The 24,734-nt window shown below is 35.5% G+C and overlaps 1 protein-coding gene across 2 annotated transcripts in view; it reads right to left on the bottom strand.

Annotated features, from left to right (window-relative positions):
• Positions 1 to 24,734, bottom strand: part of RALGAPA1 (Ral GTPase activating protein catalytic subunit alpha 1) — a 131,537-nt gene that overhangs the window by 16,183 nt on the left and 90,620 nt on the right. For both annotated transcript variants that reach the window (XM_085061879.1, XM_085061880.1), the window contains 2 exons: positions 21,558 to 21,716; positions 19,247 to 19,374 (listed from right to left, as the gene is read on the bottom strand). In XM_085061879.1, coding sequence (XP_084918005.1) covers positions 19,247 to 19,374; positions 21,558 to 21,716 — 287 coding nt within the window. The remainder of the gene's footprint in view (positions 1 to 19,246; positions 19,375 to 21,557; positions 21,717 to 24,734) is intronic.

Here is a 24,734-nt window from a genome sequence, read left to right as displayed (position 1 = left end):
GTAGAGCAGCAGGCAGCAACATACAATTATCAAGAAAAACTACCATGCTGACTTCATGTTGTATAGTTGCTGAACTGAGAAATCAGTTAACCTTTTCTCACACAACTTTCAGAGTCCTCCAGTTGGACTCAGTATGTCGAATGAGGCAAACCCTCTCCAGTTATCTTACAGAAACATAGAACGATCAGAAATTTCCCCTCACATTTACATTTGTGCCCACTTTTTTTTTTCATATTTTATTTGCAGATAGTGAGATAATTTTGTCCTTATATAGTTCTGTTTTCTAAAGAAAAAACCCAAACAAATCAACATGCTGTGGAGGAATGTACTCAAAATAGGTTTCTCTAAAGTTCTGGGGTCTGATTTCAGGTCTGCTGCTCTTTTTGGGGGAATCAGGGACAGTGAGGAAACTACCTTTCTGACTCCATTTCACCACTTGTGAAATGGAGATAATATTCACATTGCACATATTCTTTAGCAATTGAAACATAAAAACTGTATTACATGTGATAAGCATTTTTAATTCCAAATGTTAACATTTAAAATAAATAACAATACTATTTTCAGTTATGACAAGCAATAAAATTCCCAAGGCCAAAATCAAGTTGGAAACAATAATCTTCATATTCACTTACAAAACTACACTTCTACAATTACAGAACATTTCCTACTCAATTTTTTTGCAGCTTTTTCTGTACAAAATTTACTGTAGATTTTACGGTCTATCTAAATATGAAAAAAGATATAAAGAATATATTATCTAGAAACAACTTCCATTGAATAAAATTATTTCTATCGTATTTCCTTAGACCATAACTTGGTTACACAGTGAAATTGGGAAACAGTTTTCCCTTCAAAATCTGTGCTCTGAATTCTTTCTGAACCCAGAGACAGCTGAACCACAGCAGAAGTCTCAGTTTGGGGAAGGTATAATAAAAGCACTGGGACAAGAGAAAATATAAAAATCTCCCATTGTAAAGATTCTTAGGTTGGGGGATAAACACAGTATTGAGCCTTAACAGAGGACAGTAATATAGCACAGTTTTTAAGAGCCTATGTATAAGTGGTAGAGGATGAAACTGATGGCTGAAGTCTAAATAATACTACATATCTCACAACTTGTTGAAAAGCACTTTTTTTCATTGGGGGAGATTCACAGCTGCTGAATTTTCTGCAGTTAATAGAGTCCTTTGATTCACAGCAGTGCCCCTTGCACAAAAAATACTGGCCTTTGTGTATTACCAGAAACTAATTTTCTATTTGGCTGAAAAGGGAAAAATGGGGTTATTGCTTCTCCCTCCTACAGAGCTTTTCATTATGCCTGATGCACTCAACTTCTAAGCTCTTCTGAGAAAAAAAAATAACTGAAGAGGCAAGAGGTAGAAAAACGAGCTTGTTAGCACATTAGAAGTGAAGTATCTTGGTGGGCCCTAGAAATTCCCAGTGGTGTGTTAACTTATCACTCTATGCATGCTGGCACTGATAGTCTCCCAATTGATCACTCTCTTTTCGCACCAAAGGTGCTGCCAGGAAGCAAAGGCTGAAGGCCCACAGGAGAACAGGCTGCTATCAAAACAAGCTGTTTTTAAAAGTCTGCTTGAATGGGTAAAATGTTTCATGAAAAAGTAGGGTAGAGACACCTACCTGCTTTTAAAATGCTCTACTTTCAGAGGTCTCTAAAGGAAACCTTTTAGTTTATCCTATTATATCCAAAGCTTATACACAAATAAGGCAAAATGAAGGAAAGTTACTGTTTTGAACATGACAAGGACATTCTCATTCTCCAGTCTTGGTATTTATTTCCTAACCAAATACAGAAGTCTTGACATAGGTGCTGAGGATGATAATGATGTTTTTGTTACACTGTGAAGAGGATATGCTTTTATCAGTTCTAGAAGTCTAATTCAAATGCACACTTAGTACACCCAGAGAAAAGTAATTCAGCTAGCTGGGTTGTTGCTCATCCTCAAGATCCACAAAAACATCTGCAGCTTGTTAAAAACATAACCCAGCTTAAAAACAAAACAAAAATCTGAGACAAACGGCAAGTCCAAAGCTTGGGCTATTCTGCACTAAGAAATTACATGTTCTCCTCAGAAGAACTCTTTCTGTATTAGAGAGTGCGTAGATGAGATTGGGATACTTTTATCTTCTATTCATTTATACTTTGAGAACATCCTAGTCATTTTGAAACTCCAATTCTATATGCTTTTGTAGCTGAGATAACCTAGTTTTGCACTGTATTTGAATGCAACTGTCTGCAAGAGTGACCATAAACCCATGGAAGCTAATTTCTACATTACTTGTAATAGGCTAGACATTTATTTCTTTAAAACACTGCTCTCTAGGAAAGACTTATTAGGAATTACAGATTGAGTGGCACATACAAACTCAATGGCTAGTAATAATAGGGCAATGCAAGCTGTATTCTTACTTCGAGTGGATGTTGCCACTGGCATCAGCAATTAAGATGAAATGGGAAGGATGCACAGGCAAACCAATGGAGAAAGACTGGCACAGAGAGTAACGAAACACTTAAACAACAGTGTTATGAGGTTTTTTGCTTCTGAAAAAGGTGCTAACTGAACAAAAGAGAATAGATAAAACATGTAAGATCTACATTAATTATACAGGCACTTGCCCAAATGTGTCAGCTAAAAACTTGTAGATGCTTAACTGCAAAAATCATAACAAAAAAATCTAATTACTTCATTATACTTTTTTCAGAAGAAACTGTTCTGAAAAATAGAATCAGTACCAGAAAATTAAGGAATTATATCTTTATAGGCCACTCAGGTTGTAGTCACTCCAGCTAATATTTCAGTTGCATTATGATCCCTTTTACTTATTCTCTAGATCTGTAATTATTTTTATTAATAATTATCTGAAAAGATCTATTTTCTGAAAATACTGTACTTTCCATTATCAGACCTGTTGATCTGCACTTGGGAACAAGCACTGAAAGCCTGGCTGTCAGATCACCTACTCATGCCTAATCTTTCTGAAAAACATGATTTCATGTCTTCACCTAATAGCTCTCCATCTCTGTTGATTGTAGAGCTTCCAAACTTTAGATTCCTATGCCAAAATACATCTTGCAGACTTTTTATACATAATCTAAAGTAAAACCTTTTCTAGCCATCTACCTGAACAAATTACCCAGGCTCTTACCTCACTTCTCAGCTACTGCCATATTCTTTTCTCTAGCCTAAATAAATGCATTTTTAATCCTGCTAATAATCTACATAGAGCACTGCAGAATCCACTTTCAGGACATACTACTTAGATGGTGCATTCTCTCAGATATTGCCATCAGTCTGCCACTCCCTAGCACAAATGCAGACTACTTACTTGAACTTTATAGTCCCTACCTATTCCATCAATTTTACCAAAACCACTCACCTCCTTAATGCAGTCACCTTTACTAATCTTGACATTTTTGGAAAGGCACTTTTGTACCTTCTTCTATGTGGCTTCTTATGTCTAGCATCAGGTCTATGCAAGTGTCCACAAACAATCCCCACAAACTCTCCCCTTGCTATGATTATTGACTTTTTACCATTTACTGTGTCATTCTGACTACACATTTCATTCTTCTTCATGCCTCTCAGTTTTAGAGCTGACTAAAATGCATTACAATAAATCTATCAGGTATTTTTTAGTTAAGGAGTGGATGTATGATTCCTGCTACAGTCATTGATGGAATACTAATCCTAAAATGACATTAATCTGAGGCTGGAAAAAAAGAAAGAAAAAATAGTTCAAGCATGGAATAAAATTTCCAAGACTTTATTTAAGGATATAGCACTTCACAACTATGTAATCTATCTATTACCAGAACAACAAAGTGCTAGATTCCCAAATGGGCTGGAGAAGAAATTCTACTGCCTGCTCCAAAAACCATTTGATAACAAATGCTTCCTGAGCACAGACTGGAATCCAAGGACTCTCCTATCCCAAGAAAGTACTGTAACAATTAGACTATATAGACAAGCCTTTCCTGTGATTCAGAAGAGATTTTATTTTATGAAACAAAGAGCAACTTCAGCAGCGCTGAAGTAAAGACGCTTTCATGAAAGTTTTATTCATAAATCTTCCCTCCTCATACTTGCATTCTTGTATATATATGCAGTTTACATGCATAGTATACCATCATATAACTGTTTATCGGTATGTAGATGCTTTGGCTCCAGAGCTAGGAAAAAAAGACAAGGTTTTAATGATTGCCTTGAAATACCTCTTAGAAAAAAAGCCAGAACATGCATTTCTAAATAGCAAGATGGATTTTTTCAGGTTAAATTACAAACTACTCTCAGAAATACATGTACAGCTGCATCACTGGCAGTTCCAACTGTTAGCAAAATCATCTAAGAAGTCAATATATATTGATATGATTGTGGAGAGTATGACTTTGTCAGCCAGGCATTTCAAAAATAATTTAAGATAAGCAGAAACTCAACTGCTGCTGCATCCTTATCTGGAAAATAAAAATTATACACCCAGAGATAGTTTCTTGTAGGAGCAATGGACACCTGCAAGACGTTTTTAATTGGACATATACACAATTTATATAAAAGTACTTAACAATATTTTAAGAAAAGCTACATACGAAGGAACTCTCTTGTTTACTACATTTGCCCCCTCAGCAAATTTAGAAGCACACAACATTCTTTATAGAAAATACCCCACAAATCTGTAGTATTGTCAATATACAAAAAAGCTCCTAGGATATTAGGGACCAAAGTAAAAAAAGAAACAGTGAAGCACAGTAAACAGCATATGTAGGTAGGAGATTTTAAGTTTTTTGCTTTCTGGCCTGAAAACGTGTGCAAACACCACAGAATTAATTGCTACAATTTGCTACTTAAAATGATGAAAGAATTGATTTTATTTGGCACATTTTTCCTGGTAAACTTCAATTCCTGACATCAAAGTGTGAAAGGAGGATTGCCTCCCCTATAAAGATAACAAGTATAGGTTAGGATCAAGGTTTTAAGCTGAAAGAAAAACAGCCCCAGCAGAATTTGACTTCTACAGGAAGACTGGACAAAACCCACACATCACAGAAATGGAATTCTTTTCTGGGAAATCTCACTCTAAAAGAAGAGATTGTGCAGTGGTTGTCAAACCAGCTGAACTCATACTGAGTCACAGCAATTTGTAGTCTTTGTTGGCTCTTAGAGTTAAGGATGTAAGTTGGGCTGCTATTGATCCAGCGCTGGAAGCCCTGCAAGTAGCTGCATTTTGTATGTAGGTGGGTGATCAGTATCAACTGGACACACTGAGAGGAATAGTTAAAGTTCTCTTCTATTCTGAAAAGTGACTCTGTTGAAGTGGTATCATGGTGTTCCCTATTTATTGCATTTCAGTAATTTCCACATCTAGTTTGCACAGTATACAAATAAAGAGGGTTTTTCTTCTTCCATCTGTATATTCTATTTACTCAAGTTACCTTTATATCTCAAAGTCAATCTGGGTTTTGTGTTTCTTAAATACTGCCAAAATTGAAAATGGCAAATAAATATTTAGCTAGGTACATCTGTTTACACAGCTATGCTGTAAATGAAAAAAGCACATAAACTGGACTTAACCACAACAGCAATGATTCGTAAGGCAGAATTAAGCTCCTTCTTATCTAATGACAGTTATTTAGGTGAAAGAATGAAAAAAAATTACTATGCTTGACACTACTAAAAAGGTGAAAGAATTAAAATTTATAGTCTTTTGAGGTGATTTTTTCCTACTGAACCATATTTTTAAGACTGCTCTTTTGCAATAAAATGTAACAACATATTTTCTTACTCATAAAAATAGAACATAAACCTCAGAGAAGTGAAAGATGTATTTCAAAAGTAAACTTATATGTTGTATTTGGTGAAAACATTCTAAAACTGCACAAGGGGCTCTATTAATTATCTAAAATCAGTAATTTAAAGAGGCAATGTATATGTTACAATCAATTAATGTATATATCTCACTAATAAAATGAGAATGTATATGAAAAACAATTAACAGACCAAGACTGTAGAATTTAAGCAAATGTAAAATGTATTATCTAACATATTTAATGACATTCTTTTTCAATTCAAGTTGTAACTGCAAAGGGCTTTTGGAGACAATTTTTGAGGTATACTTCTTCATTAAAGAAATAACAGAATATGTAATAGATATATCTATACAAACTAATTCCATAATTTCAGATATTGCAATATGTTTCTAAATCATAGTTGCAATATTTTAAAAATAAAGATAATGAAAATTACTTTTAATTTTTTGCACTACTAAACAGTGAGATAAATCTGTGATAACTGAAGTGTTATCAGACACTTTTGCCATTTGGAGGAGTTTTTTTAATTTAAGATTACTATTTTTACAGTTAAAGGAGATAATTTACATTATATCTACTCCATGGTTAAATGTCCCACAAGGCAAGTGTAGGCTAGATAATGCTGCAGCCTTTGAGTGTTTCCAAGTCAATGGTATTGTTTTCTACCTAGTTTACTAACACACTACATATTGAAAGGCATTGACTTTATCTGAATTTATGTAAGAATCTTCATTTTGACAGTGTGGGCAGTTTCAAAATTGCTAAATTAATGCAAGAAACTCTAATTGATGCTTACATTTTCATTAAAAAACCCAATACATTTAACATTCTGCAACACTGTCCTTCTAGGAAAATCCTTGATGTATTGTTTACTTTTATGTTGTTCCACCAGATCTTACAGCTCACTAAATTCATCAGTGGTTTATAACATCTTCTAGGAAGAAAAAGCTGTGATTCATCAGTGCCGACAAAGCTGGGCTTTAATCCATTTCTATAACCATATTGCCAAGTCTATATTGTTTACATTGCGTCTCAATTAAGAGACAGGCAGGACACCTGGTACTTCTTTATCTAAGTCCCACGGGCTGCCAGATGACTCAAAATCCATAACAGGTGCTAAGGCAGTGTGAGTGGAGCACCATTAACACAAGCTGGAATTGGATAAAATTTGGACTACGCTTAACCACTTAAAACACTCAATTACGAAATGAAAAATGTAACCACTCTGCACCAAGCTCCTTTACAGAAGGCTTATAAAGATATGTAGAATTAAAGTGCAAGTGAACTGAGCTTCACAAAGATTTTAATTTCAGTATATTCTTTAGAATATAAGCTATATAAAAACAAATTATGTAAAAAAGTTTGAGTTCTTTTTAAGATAATAATATAAAAATAAATACTGAATTAATTCTAATTCTGGTCATCTGCTTGGGCAGCAAAAATGACAAAAATTATGCTCAGACTTCTAGCTATTTGAAAGTTAAGGGAAAAAAATGTGAATTAATACTACTTATCAAATTCTTCAACTCTGTAGAACCCAGAAGTTATTTTATTTTAAGGACTTTGGTAAATGAGAGCATCTTATGGAAGGATTTAAAAACCAACAAGGTTCAAGTGAAAACATATGATAAAAGATACTCCTTTGCACCAAAAAATCCCATTGCAGTTCTCTTTTCAGCACTTTTTCATCTAAGGTGACTGAACTACATATTAAGCTTAGACTCCAACAGAACACACTGCATGAGAGAAAAAATGAGTATCAGAAATTTTACAGTGGACAATTACTTAAGAACTATCTGTATCTAAATGTGCAGTAATCCAATTAAGTTTCTATTTAATATTGTAATTATCAAGAACACAATATAGTGATTTTATTACCAGAGTAAGCAGCTACAAAGTACAGTAAACTGTCATTTAAGACAGTGTCAGAGTATCTATGATAAGCAGCATATTGGCTTAAACTAATGCACTATATGCCTCTAGGGAATGACAGGCTCAGAGACTGGGTTTTAACATCAGAATCTATCCATTAATCTTGACTTAAATATAATCTACTCTGTAGTAAGAGGAAGAATGGGCATTCAATGAATTATCTGTTTGAAATATAGCAGGAGCATACTAACACAAACATATAGAAGAAAGTATCGGTTTCGGTACCATTTATAGTGTATTGTTGGTTCTACAAACCCTGAACTGCATTTTAGCATGAAGTCAAAAAGTCAGATCAAATGGCTAGCAGGACTGGAAAGACGAATACCTCAACACTATAACTTTGGCTGGGTGCTTAGAAGAATAATGACAGCATTTAAAAATACTCCACTTGTCCACATTTTAGTAACAGGCTACGAACATGAAAACAAAACAGTGAAGAAAACAGTGCTGAAGCCCATATGCAGGCAGAATTCCCACTCCAACTTCCAGGGAGGATCTGTCATACTAATGCATCCAAGATGGGAATCAATGAATCTATAAGGTATGTTGTGCTAATTGTTTTGAAGCCCATTCCAGCTGCCACTGCTTCAGGCTCTCTCTGGAGTGGTGGAGCACTGCTGCTGCGGTCGGACAGAAGTGCTCACCTGGCAGCTGCAGGTTTGCAGGAGGCAGCAGGGGAGGCGCAGGGCCACCGGCTTGGGGGACTACAGTTTATTAAAGCTCTGGTACCAAATGTACCGAGAGATGTTAAGGTGTGGGCTGAACTGATGACTGCAACAAATGTGGAATACAACAGGCCAGAGGGGAATTGCAATCCCACAAACTAACTCCTGATGTTGAGAGAGGGATTTATCCTCACTCTGACATCCAGCATTACATCAGTTTTAACTCAGGTAATTAAGGTAGATAGGTGTAAAGAATACAGAAGCAAAACTAGTTCTCTGCTCTCTGGTATTAGCATGAATGTTTAAGCTCACTGTTTTCATACATTCAAATATTTAAATTTCTACTTTAAATATCTCCTCTGCATATACAAGCATATTAATTGATGAGAAAAACAGTAAATGCCTTTTCATAAAGAAATCATTACAAAGTGCAAAATTACACAAATTAAAATTGTATTAGTATTAAATACTGTCCAGTAAAAATACTGCACAAACAGGTATGTGTTCATTTGCCATTTCACACTACCAGTAACAAATGAAACTTCTCTAATGAGAAATTCTGTCATTAATTCCAATCTGTACTTTAATGAACTTTACAACTATCTTTTTTAAAAATTTGTAGTTGATGAGAATGTTTTCTCTTTACCTTGGGTTGCTGCAGTACCAGTAGAGGATAATCTACTTATAAGCCTCTTTGGAGGGCAGTAAAATCAATTTTAAAAATGATTTTTAAAACTTAAAGTCAGGCTTCTATTTAAATGAAGAAAAACAAATATTAATTTTCAGTTATTTCCCTCTTTTTATATTTTGAACAGCAATTAGCAAAGCAGCCCCTTCGCCCTCCTCCCTAATGCTGTCAAGCTGTTGAGAGCAGTCTGAAGCACTACAATGGTACTATTGTGAACACAGCCGGAGCTTCCTTCCCACAGAGAGTTAAGTGGGCAGTTCCTGCTGCCCGTGATTGGTGTCCAGTGAAACAATACTTAAGAGCCAGGTTTTATCAGTTCCACGCCAAAGAAGTGAAGCCAGGGAACCCAAGCCTTCATATCATGCTGAACCATATGCCAACCCTGCTGGCCCCTAAGGTTTATCACTAAGAATCAGGATCCATCATGTCCCCTGTGAAATTTCACTTCACATACCTTCTGTGAAATGCATGGCTTTGCTGAAAACTGACCTTTTTCCACAACTGGCATGAACAGATGGATGCTAACTATGGTTTAGCAAGCTGAAATTAAACGATTTTCTAATAGCATGCATTCTTCTGTGTTTGGGAGAAGCATTCAGAAGGAGATAGATGTATTTGTGACCCATGGATCTATTCAGGTGCAGTTAATCGGCAATTAAACTATTTTCTCAGTGTCTAGAAAGTATATTGAGATTAATTTGATTGGCCAGGCTATGATTAAGACTCATGTCCTTCGGACTGCCATATGGTAATTCCAATTACTGTAACACTAACTTTTAATCCTTGCTTTATGTTAGCTTATTCCATTTTTCTACTAAGTATGTGGCACATACAGAATAAACTATAACCTTTTTTTTTTCATAATTTTGACCTGCTAAACTGGTGAGTATTTTTACATGAAGTACATTCCATCTCCAGCTAGATATTTCCACATACTACCAGGTATTATATACAACACCTTTTTTCAGTAACTGAAATACAGACTTGTAGGAGGACAAAGACAACCAATGTGCTAGTTTCTATTAATCTTTTGTTTTGTTTTGTTTTTCTACCTATGATCTTCTAATCCCTCTGTTGGCACTGGTGAGCATGCCCCAACTGTTTTGATTACTATATGCAAAATGATGCAGAAACAGTTTGCCAATATCGTATTCAACTCACCCAAAAACATCACCCTATCTCACAACCATTACTGTTTTGCCAGTTTTGGTAGTTATAAATAATCTCCCACATTTTTCACCAATTTAAGTATCAGAATCAACCATATGCAATGCCATATACTTATTTTTATATCCACATGGCTTTTCATGTTTTAACATACAAATCTTGCAAGTTGTTTGCACATCCCTTATCTGTTATGAGGGTCAATTTATGACAAGAAAAGGATTAAATCAACGCACATTGCTGTTTTTTGCAACATAAAAACAGGACTTAAATAGTTTAAAAACATTTCTTTCTTTACATCTTCAAAATGTCAGGAAAATTTATTTAATCTTCAAGGCTTTTATTCAGACTTCAGGGAGCTATCAAAGAAATCCGTATGAATTTTAACACCTTAAGGAGGCAAGAGTCTTAACATTTTAACAAAGGGCTTTTGTTACCCAAAATGTTTAATTAATTAATAAGGCTAAGTAGGTATTAACAAAAAACCTGTCACTTTGTGTTACACACAAGGCAATCAACTCTGCGTAACATTGGATTAGTTTATCTTTTTCATTCCAGTTTAAGGACTTGTAGCCTTCTCCCCGCAAATTGTTGTTTAAAAAAGGGATTTACAGACTTTTAAAACACATTTGATAATGAAAGAACGATTGCACTACTAACTTTCCGATTACAGCATACAAAAATTTCCTCCCTTAAAAATGTAACAAAGAAAAATTCCCTTCCCTCAAGTGATCTGTACAGACACATCCAGGCTCAGAAGTTCTAGGAGGCTGATAAAGCACATCACTGCTTTTTAGGATAGCTCACTGCCATCCTTCTGTTCTAAAACAGAATGCCACTGGAATAAGCATACACATATTTCATAGAGAAATCAATAGAACCAATATTTCTCATTCAGATGGGTAAATTATATTTATGAAAGACTGTAAAAGAATCTAGAATATATTTTTCCAAATAATACAAAAATATTTGAGTTTCCCCTATAGCTGTCTAAAACATTAACAGAGCACTCAGGTCTTTGTAAGTGCAATTATTAGTAGAAAATTATGTTTCTAGAGTAAATCAATTTTTTCTTATTTGGTATTTTGTGTTTATACCACTTTCAAGAGAGTCTCATGTATTTCATTAGGGAAGAGTCCCTAATAAATAAAGCTGTACTGCTAATTAAAATATGTTATAGCTTCCTTGTGATAACAGCATTATTAAACCCATGCACTTAAATTATACCTCCTTACCATGTGCTTCAGACCAGGCAGTTTCAAGTCAGTGCCCGCCAAGATTATGGAGCAGATCTTTCTGGAAACTATACTAAGACACATGGGAAATAAGGTGGTGATTTGAGATGGCCAACATGGCTTCCCTAAGGACAAATCATGCACAAATTTGGTGGCCTTCTACACCAGTGTTACAGCACTGGTAGATGAGACGAGCAATTGATGTCATCTGCCTGGATTTGTGCAAATCATTTAACATCCGATACAACATCCTTGTCTCTAAATTTGAGAGACATGGATTTGATGGATGGACCACTTGGTGGATCACGAATTGTCTGGATGATCACACTCAGAGAGTTGGGGCTCAGAGAATGGGACTTTGAGCAACCTGGTCTAGTGGAATGTGTCCATGCCCATGGCAGGGGGGTTGGAACTACGTGATCTTTAAGGTCCAGGCCAAACCAAACCATTCTGTGATTCATATCTGCTGACAGCCCATTAGAAGCAGTAGAGAAGGCAGGTTCTGTGGGATTAAAAGCTGGTCAGTTACTGAAGAAAGTATGTTTACTTGAACATGTGCAAATCCAGAACTATTGGTAAAGAAAAGCATATTTATGTTTTGCTAAAAAATTCACAGACTATAAACATGAAAATATACATTACAAAAGAGCTTTCAAGCTTCATGCTTCAACTTTCTCCTTATATTAAAAATGCATGAAATTATGCAAGTGAAATTATGTGAAATTATGTTCACGACATGAAAATGTAGCAAATGCAGCAGCTTGGTACACATATCTGCAAGTATTCCTCCAGCAGTTATTTGAAGTGTCTATATGACAAACACTAAGGCAAGAGTTTAAAAGCCTATCACAAATGTTGGCTCAGTCAGTTGTCTCTAGTGGCTAAAATCAAAGGCATTTAAAGTGATGCTTTGGAATTATTCATTGCAAAACAAGCCTATTCTTTCAACAGGTAACTAATAAATGATGGCTGAGAACAGGCTTGCACTACCTCTGAGGTCCAATTGTTACTCAGAACACTGCCTACTTTTGCTCCCTGGTGTTGCATTTTAACTCTAATTGCATGATCAAGCCAATAAATTGGACTCAGGGGATAAAAAACCCTGCAAAAGTACCTATCCTGACAAAACCAGAGGTTTCAAGAAAACGCACTTCAAACAGAACTGAGGCAAGATGAGACAAGCAAAGGAGAGGTATCAAGGCTTGAAAGATAGTCATTAATACTGACAGATTACAGTAATTCTGGCTGTCAAGGTGATCGATTTAAGCAGCATATGCCAATCAATACTCTTCTCATTTACTGAGCAGCATGAGATATATAGTTAGGCAAGATGTCCCTAAGACAGGATTTCAAACCATACTTAACGAACATAAATAGCACAATTTATGCTTCGGAATCTTAGCTCTTTTTTCATTTGGCCTTTTTTCAATTGGGCAAACTTCTATGCAATATTATCCATACAAAAGTCATTTTAGATTATTCTATCACACTGCATTGCCATTGTGTATACAATTCCTTTATGTAAGATAATTCAAACTGTAGTAATATTCTGTGTAATGTATTACAACATTAATCTCGAGCATGAATATTCTGGCTATTTAAGTACTATGCATTTTGCTTTTATTGGCATTAGTGGTTTGCCATTCAGAGCACTTTAGCCATTCATGGCCATACAAGTAAGCTGGTATTATATCTTCCTGGTATTTTCCCAGCAATTTTACTTACAACACTCTTTTTTTGTTCAAAAATACTTGTGAGATCACAGAAAAATACATTAATTTGATGCATTACTTCAGAGGAAACGTAGCTTAAAGGTAATAAAGATATAGCTATTATCGTCATTGCATACCTACAAGGGGACACACACACACACACACACATGACTCTACAGAGATATAGAAATATAAGACTTTCCTCTTATATTTAGGTTTTCTTATACTGCGCAGAGAAACTGTTACATGATTCCTTGAAACTGAAATACCTGAACAGTCCATTAAAACACTCATATACATGTCTGGGAAATCTTCAGTTTTTCATGTTATATGATTGTATGCAGGCATTTAATTAACCAATCACATTTATAATTATTAAAATATCAAGTGAGTTGTCAGCAGAACTAGGATTTGGGAGAACAGCACAACTGAGCAATTCAAAGTACAGGAAAGATCGAACATGATATTCTGTACCTTATGAGTCTTGCTTGAACTAGGAAAACAATTTCCACCGCTAAGCAGTAAAATAGATTTCAGAAATAACTGCATTTTCTTCTGGAAAAAACAGCAGGGGTCATATGATGAACTCATCCATGGCTCTTACTTGAAATCATATCAGATAAGGCTACAATGGTAGGACTCAGGGATGGAATAAATGCTCACTGAAATTCTGAAAATTTCAATCGTTTGTTTAATGCATATAAAGTAGTTTTAAAAAAGTGCATCAAGCATTATTTTTTATGTTGGTGTCTTCTCACCTATGATGACAGAAAAGAATGAGTAACAGGTATGTTAAAACCTTATTAAATGTCCTGTATCAAGAATGTATTGCCAGAAATACAGCAAACTTTGTAGAATCTTGCCATATGGCCAATGAAAAAAAATTCTAAACCAGAAAATACTAGAAGAGCAATTATAATGTCATGCATGATTCCTTTCATTACACCAAAACTACAAGAGACGGAGCAACCCTTACACTTCTCCCATTTGATACACAGTTGTCACTGATGCAGTATCACCCTATTCACTTTTTTCCTTGCAGATGCTTGTCCATCTGTAAGAAAGAAAATTTACTGGAGGAAGGGAAACTGGCATTGCCAAAATCAGTGCCATCCAGTTTTAACTTCTGTTTCTGTACTTGGGAGAAATATTCAAAATCTTCTTAAGTTAGTTTGAAAATGAAAATAAAACAAATATTCTTAACAAAGTGAAACAAATGTATCCAGAAATCTGAAGAATATCCTTTACTCTCTGTATGTCATTAATAAAGTACACTTTCTTCCCTCTCCCAGTGCCTGCAATTCTACCTTGAGGCAGGAGATGGTCAAGCAGGCACAACAAACAGCAACACTACCAGTTGTAATAAAACCCTTTTTTGTGGCCATTGAGTATCAACTCAAGAAAAAAAATTTTCTCAGTGATCAGTTTCTAATACAAAGCAAACTTTTAACAAACCACTCATAGACATTATTTATAAATAGGTTACTGTCTTGTCAGACACCATATGGGTTTAATGCCTTCCCTTTCTCTGGGAGACAACTGTCAAAAGATTAGCTACAGTACATCAGGTAACAAATTCTTAGTCATACAATTCAAGAAAGTTAGGAGGATGTCAATTTTTCAGTCTTGATAACAAAGATTACTTTATCCAATCATTTAAATTAAGATTTACCCTATACATTTTTTTAGATGGAATAATTAAAGCAGCATTCTTTTTGCTATTTAAATGAATTGGGTTCATGTGACAAAAAAAAAATCTCCAAAATTTAGAATAATTGTTAAAACTCCAGAATTTGTGTACAATGAAAAAAGTGACACTTTTGTTGTTTCACACTTGGAATTTCACTCCCACAAGGTTCTAGTATTTGCCCTGCTTTGTTGCAATACGTGTAACTAGTATTGGATCACTGAAGGTGCCTACTACATCAAGGTGTACCTCCTAGCATGTGGCTGACACCTGCTGTTTATCAAGGAAGTTAAAAAAAAAATATATTAAGCCACACTTTCTATTGTTTCAAGTATTTCGTATTGTTCCATTTCCCACACATGGTTGATTCTGAATTCAGAATGTGACAAAGTGCTTGCTCTGAGACATGAGCAATGAATAACACAATTCATACCAAAAATTTCAGTGCAATTTCGTAAATAAAGAGTATTTAACAATCCCTAAATATTGGCCTTCTTATTCTACATCATGGTGAAAATGACAGTTCTCAATATGCAGTCCTATTATTAAACCTGCATTTAAGAGTGTTACAAGTTTTCCTAGCATATGTGCAGCTGGAGCACTCTCAGGAGAGCATACACTCAGGAGAGCATGCACTTCTTAAGACAATAACAAATGCAATGAGAAGAAGAAACACATCAGCTATGAGACAGAAAGGGCATTACTGCTGCATCATTAGCAAGGCACCACAAGTATTTTGTGTTTGTTGCCTGCTTCTCTGTGCATGCATGCTACCTGTTCCTGAGGAGGTACTAGTACAAGAGAGCCAGACCACCAAAAATCATCGGGAGACCAGGGAATCCTTGAAGGAGAAACGAAAGGAAATTCCATGCACCAATGCAAAAACTCAACCCAAAATAGCAACATTCTCTTCACACAGCTGCAGCAATGAGCATGTCAAGAACCAAATAAGGCAGGACACCCACCATGCATGAATAATGTTTACTGATAGATTTTTAATCTTAGAACATGACAATATGGGAGCATATCATTATAGTATTCTGAGCAAAGAATAAAACCACAGAGCAGGTAAAACCTTTAAAAATCATTAACGAAATAAAATCTTCAAAGTGTTTTGCTATCTAAGCAACCTATCAGAAATGTCAAAATACCGTGAGAAAGAGGAAGGTGATTGACAGAATATGTCACTCACAGAAAGCTACTTCAGACCATACAACACATACTCAAAGTTGGAGAAGACTATAAGAGGGAGATGAGCAGAATTTCTGGTTTCCATGCAACCATTATTATACCATTCACACATACTCCCATTGCCACATTGTGATTAACAGACAAGTGCATTAAGGAAAAAATTGCAATCAGGTAACATGAAGAGGACTGAATATCCCTGCTGATTACAAATGACAGCTCATTTTTTCAGTCAGGTCTGCACTTAGAAAATGCACTGTCTCGGAGGGCAGATAAGCTCTCCATTGAAGTAGGAGAGCCAAACTCAGTGCCCATTTTTTCCCATCCCATACGCAAGCAAATTAACATAGTTTAATTAAGTGTTTACAGTGATCCATCACCACAAGGATCTACAACGTGACATTTTAAACATTCTCCAAAAACAGATAAGCACAGGCCTACATACATATCTTTAACTCCCTGCTAAGTCAAAAAGTGCCCACCAAGTATTACACAGCACCATGAAACAAACCACACACCAGACAGAGAGGCTTCCATGCACTGATGCTTTGAAATGAACTATTTCTGCTGGTCTACGGCTGTAAAACAAAGAGCTAATACAGAAATGTAGTGCCTGACATCTGTTTTCTGTGACAAAAGTCTCAAGTGCTCTTGTGCCCTCGACATCCACATTCAACTGGATATCTACTAACCATCATCCAAGTTCCTAATAAACTAACACTGCCCCAGTATATCACACACTCATAAGTAAGTAAATGAAGATCAGTTTCAAGAACATCACTTCAGGATTATTTCACTGACACTGTTATGGTCCTGGACTTGCGGAAATCCTTGGTTATCAGCTTAGCTTTTCCATTTTGTATACCTTCTGAAAAATAGCTTTTTTGTTCCCATTTTCTTCCCTCTTCAAATGTATTGTTTTCCCCACTCTGAGCCCTCTTTTTCTTTGCTCCAGCAATATTCCAACATGAGGAAAGGCCACCTTGATCAGTGAATCCTGTCTGTCTTCTGCAAGAGACATTAATTCCAGTAGTGTCTCCAGAAAAACTATTTAACCACAGACCATAAAATATGCCTGCTCCCTACAGCCTTTAGTCCACTACAAACTTAAAAGCCAGAAGTGAATTGCTGCAGCCATAGCTAAAATATCCTGAAGGAAAAAAGCAGGAGACAATAAAGACAGTCCTTGACGTCTTCAACTTCCCACTATCGCAGGAACATAATTAGATTCAACTTTCAAATGCTCCTAGATAAAAGACCAGGTCCATGTTACAGGAAACATGCACCAGTCTTATCCATTCTTGTATGAGGGAAATTCCTTCTTGACCTAAACACCAAGAGCATGTCCATGACATATTTAATCAAGAGGTTTTTAAACAACTGAGACTTAGGCCAGACTTTGAAGTTTAGCATTTTTTGCTGTTCTCCACTGACAAAACTGACTCCACCATAGCCTAATTCAAGCCAGGAAAGTTTGTAGAGTCTTCTTCTAATTTCACACCAAGCAAACAGCTTTTAAAGAACTTCCCACAACCCCATTTTAATTTTTAAATTATTATACTAAACAGTACATATAAGATACTCCTAGCCAGATGGAAAAAGAATTCCACTGACAACTTAACAAAGCCACTCTTTAATATCAGTGCCCAGTCAACTGGTACTTCATAAGCTTACCGAGTGATGACACAAACTCACCAACCAATGCTATCTAAAATAAAATATACATAATGTTTTCCATGTACCATGTTAACCATATCAGGAGACATATCAGCATTTTAATGGAGGCCACACTATGTTATAAATGACATGCTGTGCTTTGATGCATATTAAAAAGTACAATTTGGAGAATGGAATTAAAAATGCAGTGCACAACTCTGTGGAACTGGCCAATTCCTAGACATTGAGATGGCTAACTATGTCCAAGGAATTTAATAAACTTTCATATTCTGTGAAGTTTAAACATACAGGTCTGAGGGGGTTTTGTGGTACTGGAAGTTTACTATTTCCAAGAAAATTGTTTTCCAATTGCTCATTGTTATACATCAATATAATGCTCTAAACCATCACTTTTGACGGTTGATGATGATGATGATGATAATACATTTTAAGTGCTTTGACTAAGCTACTTGAGTAATGACAAAAAGATCGGACCTTTCCAAACATGAAAACACAATAAATCAACATGTGTCATCTACAGAAATGGCACAAATGTCACTTAATGTGATCACATAAAACAAATTCATCATTCATCTGTCAATCCATTTCATCACATCTAAACCAAAACTCTGCAAGTATTAACAGTCAGCCATAGAGAAAACAGTATTTTAGCAACAATCTATCACATGACAAGTACTAGAATTTACAGCTTGGTTGGAAATTCAGAAACAGAATTCTTTTGGATCAAAATTTAAACTTATCTTTCAATTTATGAAATTCAAAAATAGTATATTCTTGTTAATTTAACTAATAGGTATATAACAGAACTTAACCTTAAGAAGGGCAAGGGGTGTAAGTGACTGACTTACCTTATGGTTTTTAATTTATGGTTGAAAAATCTATTCTGCCAAGAGCAGCCCCTCCAAAAAACATAATTTCAGTTCAAACAACAACAACAAAAAAGAGACAGCCGTTTCTGACACATTTACAAAGACACTAACATGATTTTGATATCAACTTTATATTCTGAGCTGAATAACAAAATCTGTATGACAGAAGTTTAACAAATTTCTCACCTTGAAGGAAAGCAGCATTCTTGGAACTAGAAAATAAAACTAAGTCACACTAATACTTGATAAATACTTCATATCTTAAGGAAAGAAAGATTATTGACACCATAATATTGCTATTTTAGAAAGACTACTCACAAAATGGTCATTCAAATAATTTTGTTAACAAAAAGTGGAAAGTCCATGTTATAAAACATCAGAAACAGGCAATTTTCCAGCACTTAATCTATTCTTTATTTAATTAAAAATGGATGGTCTTCATCTGAATTCTCTTTTATGGGTTTAAGTTCCCTAAAGGCAACATCACCATTAAAAAAAAATCCTATATTAATCTGGAAAAAAAAAAAGAAAACACAAAGATCATATCTGTAGAACTGCAAGGGAATGTACATGCCTTGGAAACCATTTGAGTGAAAGGATACAAGTTTTGGTATAATGGGATTAATGATTTCAATGCACGGCTTGCATTTATAGCTGTTGCACGAACCATAATAGGCAGAATTTTTCCATTCACAATAGCACCATCAAAAAGTGGACCAAAAAATGGAACCTGTATAAAAAATTAAGAAGTTCAACATAAAGCAAGATCTAAGCTATAACAATTAGCAATCAACATTAACAATAGAGCACTCAAATATGTATCTTTTTCCCTCCTCATGGCTAGATAATCAAACCAGTTATTGTGTTGCAAGTCAGACCTTTTCTCTTGTGGAAATATACAGCCATATTACTGCTTGATATCCTTGGCAACAGATAACACAGCATTTGAAGAAAATTAAGCAACTATTTGAACACCATGTCTCATCAAAGACAATTTCCAACATTTGCTGCAAAAATCCTAGGAACAGTCATGCATAAGATGTTTATGAGGTTGAAAGGCTAGATGACAATACTGTAGATGGTAGGAGGCAAAAGAGATAATTACTCAAATTTTAGAATATTTTTAATCATGGTTTTAGTTATTAACATGTCTATAAGGACCAACCCAGTATGAAACTGTCATACAGTTACTGGTGTATTGACCCTCACCTTCTATTTTCCTTTTTTTCTTCTATCTGTTCTTCTTCCTTTCTACAATATCTTAACATAAAGACTGTAAGCCCTTTACAGAAGAAATCCATGGTGGAAGTTTAGCCTCTTTGGAGCCTGGTTGTAAAACCTTATTTGTGAGATCCATAGAAAATTTCAGTATTTAGTACAGCTAGTCCCCGAAAGGTGAACAAATAGATCTTATATTTTGGCATTACATTTCTCTCTAATTAATCATCATTTTGCAATTAAAAAAAACCAAAACACCAAAACAAACATTTGGTATTAAGTATCTTCATTTCCTGTACATGTGAATAAAGTTCTGAAGCTGATGACATAAAGCAGGTGAAGAGCAGCAAAATTTGTGCATCAGCTCAGCAAAGGGAGCAGAGTGTACACTAAATAAATATTCTTCCTGCTAAGAGGAAACAAATGTTGCAAAAGAATTTTAGATCCCTGTATTATTTTTGCCATTCGTCATTCAATGTAGTTTTGAGAATACTGAAATCTATTGGAAGGCACTTCTTTTTTCATATACAAGGACTTCTTTTTGGACTAATGACAATTTTTGCTTTCCTTCTTAACCTGCATACTCCCAATAATAAAACTATTTTTACTTGGAGTAGTAAAAGAAAGAATACACTTATTAGCTAAAAATATAAGTAATCCAGTAATAACAAGACTGTGGCTAGCACAGGCTTTTCCCATGAGAATTCTTTTTGTGTTTTATAAATAAAGATAAAGTTTGGATGTTATTAAAAACAGTGTCCCAAGATCTGGACGGTGCAGGCCTGGCCAATCAGGCCTAGGGGGAGGTTTCTGACTGACCAATCTGGGTAACCTTTGAAAACTCTATATATATGATGAAATCAAAACAATAAAGGTCTTTCCTTCTTGCCACGGAGAACTGGTTCTTCTTTACTCTGCTAGCGGCTCAACAGCGACATAAGACTGATTATCATTTCATGCCTATCAATAGAGGTAACCACCATAAAGACGTAATCCTATTTCTGTCATACCTCATTTATCAATATTAGGGCTTGTAGTAATAATTTTAGTATTTAAAGTATAGAAATTCATGGCAAGTGACATTACACACAGAAGTTAGGTACTACAAAAACTCCTGACTACTTTTACTCAGTGAGTGTTCACTACCCTAAACCACTTTTTTAAGAACAGAGCCAACACTGACATTTGAGGAACAATCATTAGAAAAAATGTGTGTTCATATGTCTAAAGGCTAAATGGTCTTGTTTTACTGAATTCATCTCCAAATTATTGTGTGGAGCTAAGAAGAAAGTAAAAAATGGCTTTGAGAGGAAGAAAGGGGAATATGATGTGGATGGAGGAAGTTGGAACAGGCCATTATTCAACTACCTCAGTTATGTATCAAATTTGATAAAAAAGTTTGGCAAGTGCACTGTAATATTTAAATTATTATGCAGAATATTCTAGTTTTATTTCCAGATTATGTTGTTAGCAGATATGCTTTACAGCATCAAGCCTTTGCAATTCCAAGTTACTGATTTTACTATGCATTGTACTCACTGAGCTCTTCCTTTTCCCTCCTACCACCACTGCAACGGTCCATGCTTAAGACATCAACTTGTTGGATCAATCTATTATACCAAAACCTCAGATTCTAAACATAACTCAGCTCATGTTAAACACATGAAGGAAACACGAAAGAAAACAAACCCTTACCTCAGGCTTTTTCATGATCTGGATACTGAACATATGGTTTTTCATGGGGTAGATAACTATAAGAACATCACCAAATTCTGTTGGAATTATTCCTCTTCTATAATCTCGAGTATGCTCTGACCAGACAATGTGCACTTCATCATTTCCTAAATGTCTTAGCTGGAAAATCAGAGATAAAATCCAATCAGTTTAAATATTCTTAACAAATATTCTTAATTTAATACAGCCATACAGCTGTACTAAATGTACATATTTTAAAAGGACAAACCCACTAAAAACACATGAAGAAAAATTATTAAAATAACCCAAGTACACTACAGTTCTTTTACAATTTCAGTGTATTAGTTGACAGTACTTGTTTGTGCTATAGGTTTTTACACATTGGTGTTAATTTTTATTTAAATTAACAGATATATGAATATCTGTTTTCTACTAAAAGCTAAAATTTTGTTGATATTATCTCAAGAATGCAGGGTGGTTCAACCTGATTTACTAAAATGTGTTCAAGACTGCCATCACTGATAGGCAGAAAATTACAAAATTCTGTATGAATTTTTAAAGTAGATGAATGGACACCTGTTTAAATGCTACATATGTGAGAAGTTAACCCCATCAGTCTAGCCAAATCTCGAACTGTCTATGACAAACAAAAAGCTTTAAAAGGAGAGTAGCTACTGTATTCTCCATAGCCCCCACAGTAAAGAAAAATGCTCATTTTCCATGAAACCTGTACACCTTTGTAAAAATAACACCCTGCTCCCCCCCAAAACTACAAAATGGCTCTTGATCTGGCTCAGAAAGGCCAAATGGGTTCCTCAAAATCCATGCTGTCTTCTCAGATGTAATCATATAATGAGATTAAGGAATTCCTCGACCACTTTGGAATTATCTGCGTTGAAGTTCTAAAACAATCCTTCTGATAAACATTACCACCTAATAACAAATGTTTGCATCATGGAGAGAGGCTTTATGTATACTGATCAAATACATTCAGATTACTAAATGTGACTTTCTTTCCAGTAAGGGTTATTTCTGAAAATTCAAACTGGAGTATCTTTTTTATCTCCTAGTCCATCACCAGTTACTGACAATTGTCTTCAGCCCCAATTTTCAGCTTATTTCAACAGTTTAAGGTAGGTGGAATTTGTCAAGCAATCACCTTGATGTTATTCAAAGGACTGCACAGTGAACTGCTGTTATCATGTAACATGCAAATACCACTGTGAGCATGTACAAGAAGCCATTCTATATAAAAAAGCAACAATTTGCCATACACATGTTCAGAACATAACTGGACTTTAAATAAATGCAAAACACATGCACAGTCTCCAGAGTAATTTAATTGCAATTATTCACTTGTTTATTTTGCAAAGCCTTCTGCAATGCTACCTTCATCTTATCTGAAGGCCTACACCAGTTGTCAGTAGCTGACTTAAAAAAAAAACAAAAACCAAACCAAACCCACACCCAAAAAAAAACCAAAAAAAAAAGAAAAGAAAAAAAAAAGCTGTCTCTGCTCTCTTCTGTTAGCTTTAAATTGTATCAGACTGAAGAACAGGGAAGTATTTCTATTGAAAAAGGTATTTTCTTCAGTCCTGGACTGGGAAAAGGACAGATGGCTTCAATACCCTATCTCTTCTTTGATGCTCATCAAGTAATTTGTTTTGCCTGGACTAGATTGTACATACACCTATTCTACAATGGCTGCAGTACCTTTGAATTGGCTGTTCTCACCTTTTGTGTAGATGGCTGAATTATTTTGAACGACACATACTCAGGGATGCTCCTGCATTAACACTTAAAACCAACCCAGCAAAGAACTGGTTAACAACATTCACTACACTGAGCTTTATTTTACTACATTAGAATAAAACCAGACAGCAAGCTGAATGGCTGATGTGCAATGCCCAAACAGCATCTGCAGAAACCTTGGATAACACTTAACGATGACAAATGTCATAAAAGATAATTAATTGCAAAATTTAACCTCTCCTACCTTAGTATCACAGAATCATTTAGGCTGGAAAAGACCTCCAAGATCATTAAGTCTATCTGTTAACCTAACACTGCCAAGTTCATCACAAAACCATGTCACTAAGCACCACACCTATTTATCTTTTAAATACCTTTAGGGATGACAACTCCACCACTTCCCTGGGTAGCCTGTTCCGATGCTTGGGAACCCTCTCTGTTAAGAACTTTTTCCTAATATGCAGTCTGAACTGACCCAGCGTAACTTGAGGCCATCTCCTCCTCCTGTCTTCTTGTTACTTGGCAGAGGAGACTGAACTTTGCGTCACTACAACCTCCTTTCAAGTAGTTGTAGAAAGCAATAAAGTCAGTAAGAGCAGTAAGAGAGTGATATGAAGCACACTCAGTTGTTTTGTTTTTTCCTGGCCATAGCTTGGAGGACTTGGTAAGATAAACTCCAAAATACACAAACGCCTCCCACTCCAGCACCCCAAAATCACCAGAAAAGCAACTTCTCCACCTAACCCTTTAGTTTTGTAGCAAAACATTAATTAAAGAAACCTTGCACTGCGGCACCAGATCAGCCTCAACCATTGATTTTCATCAGGGCAGAGTTCTTTCAACTTTATACATGGCTCAGCATCACTTCAGTCTCCTTCAGCATTGCTGTTTAAGAAATCGTTATCCTTGGCCTCCTCCTTTGGCCACAGTTAACCATCTTCTTCTTAGATAATTTTTTAAATGGATCACGAACAGGATCCAAATGGGGGAAATATATGCCAGGTTTTTGTGTTAAATTCAGCTCATTTCACCGTACTGGTCTCAAACACAGCCCAAGAAAACAACTTGTTGGCACCTTTTTTTGAAGCATGAGAGGAGCAGAAAGCAGGATTGTCTTAAACTGGCTTTATCACCAGAGAAGTCAGTGAGGAATCACACCTCAGATTAAAAAAAAAAATATTCCCATTTTGCTTCCTTAGTGAAGTGACAGTCAAACTAGCTGTTGAAATATGACAATGATAAGGTATCAGGGATTGACAGGCTTGCACTTAGAAGCAAGTGAAAAGCTCAGGGAGAAGGAGTCTGCCTAGCCAAAGAGAAAGCATGAGGCAAATCAGTTTGGACGTGAAGTGTTGTGGAGTGCAAAAAACTCACATGATCCTAAACTGAGGGGTGGCCACCTGGAGTACTGACTGAACTCACTGA

The sequence above is a fragment of the Lichenostomus cassidix genome, chromosome 5 (genome assembly GCF_008360975.1).
Source record: "Lichenostomus cassidix isolate B80296 chromosome 5, HeHo_3.0, whole genome shotgun sequence".
Taxonomy (NCBI): Eukaryota; Metazoa; Chordata; class Aves; order Passeriformes; family Meliphagidae; genus Lichenostomus; species Lichenostomus cassidix.
Note: the sequence above shows the minus strand (reverse complement) of the source record. Positions and strands in the feature narration are given on the sequence as shown.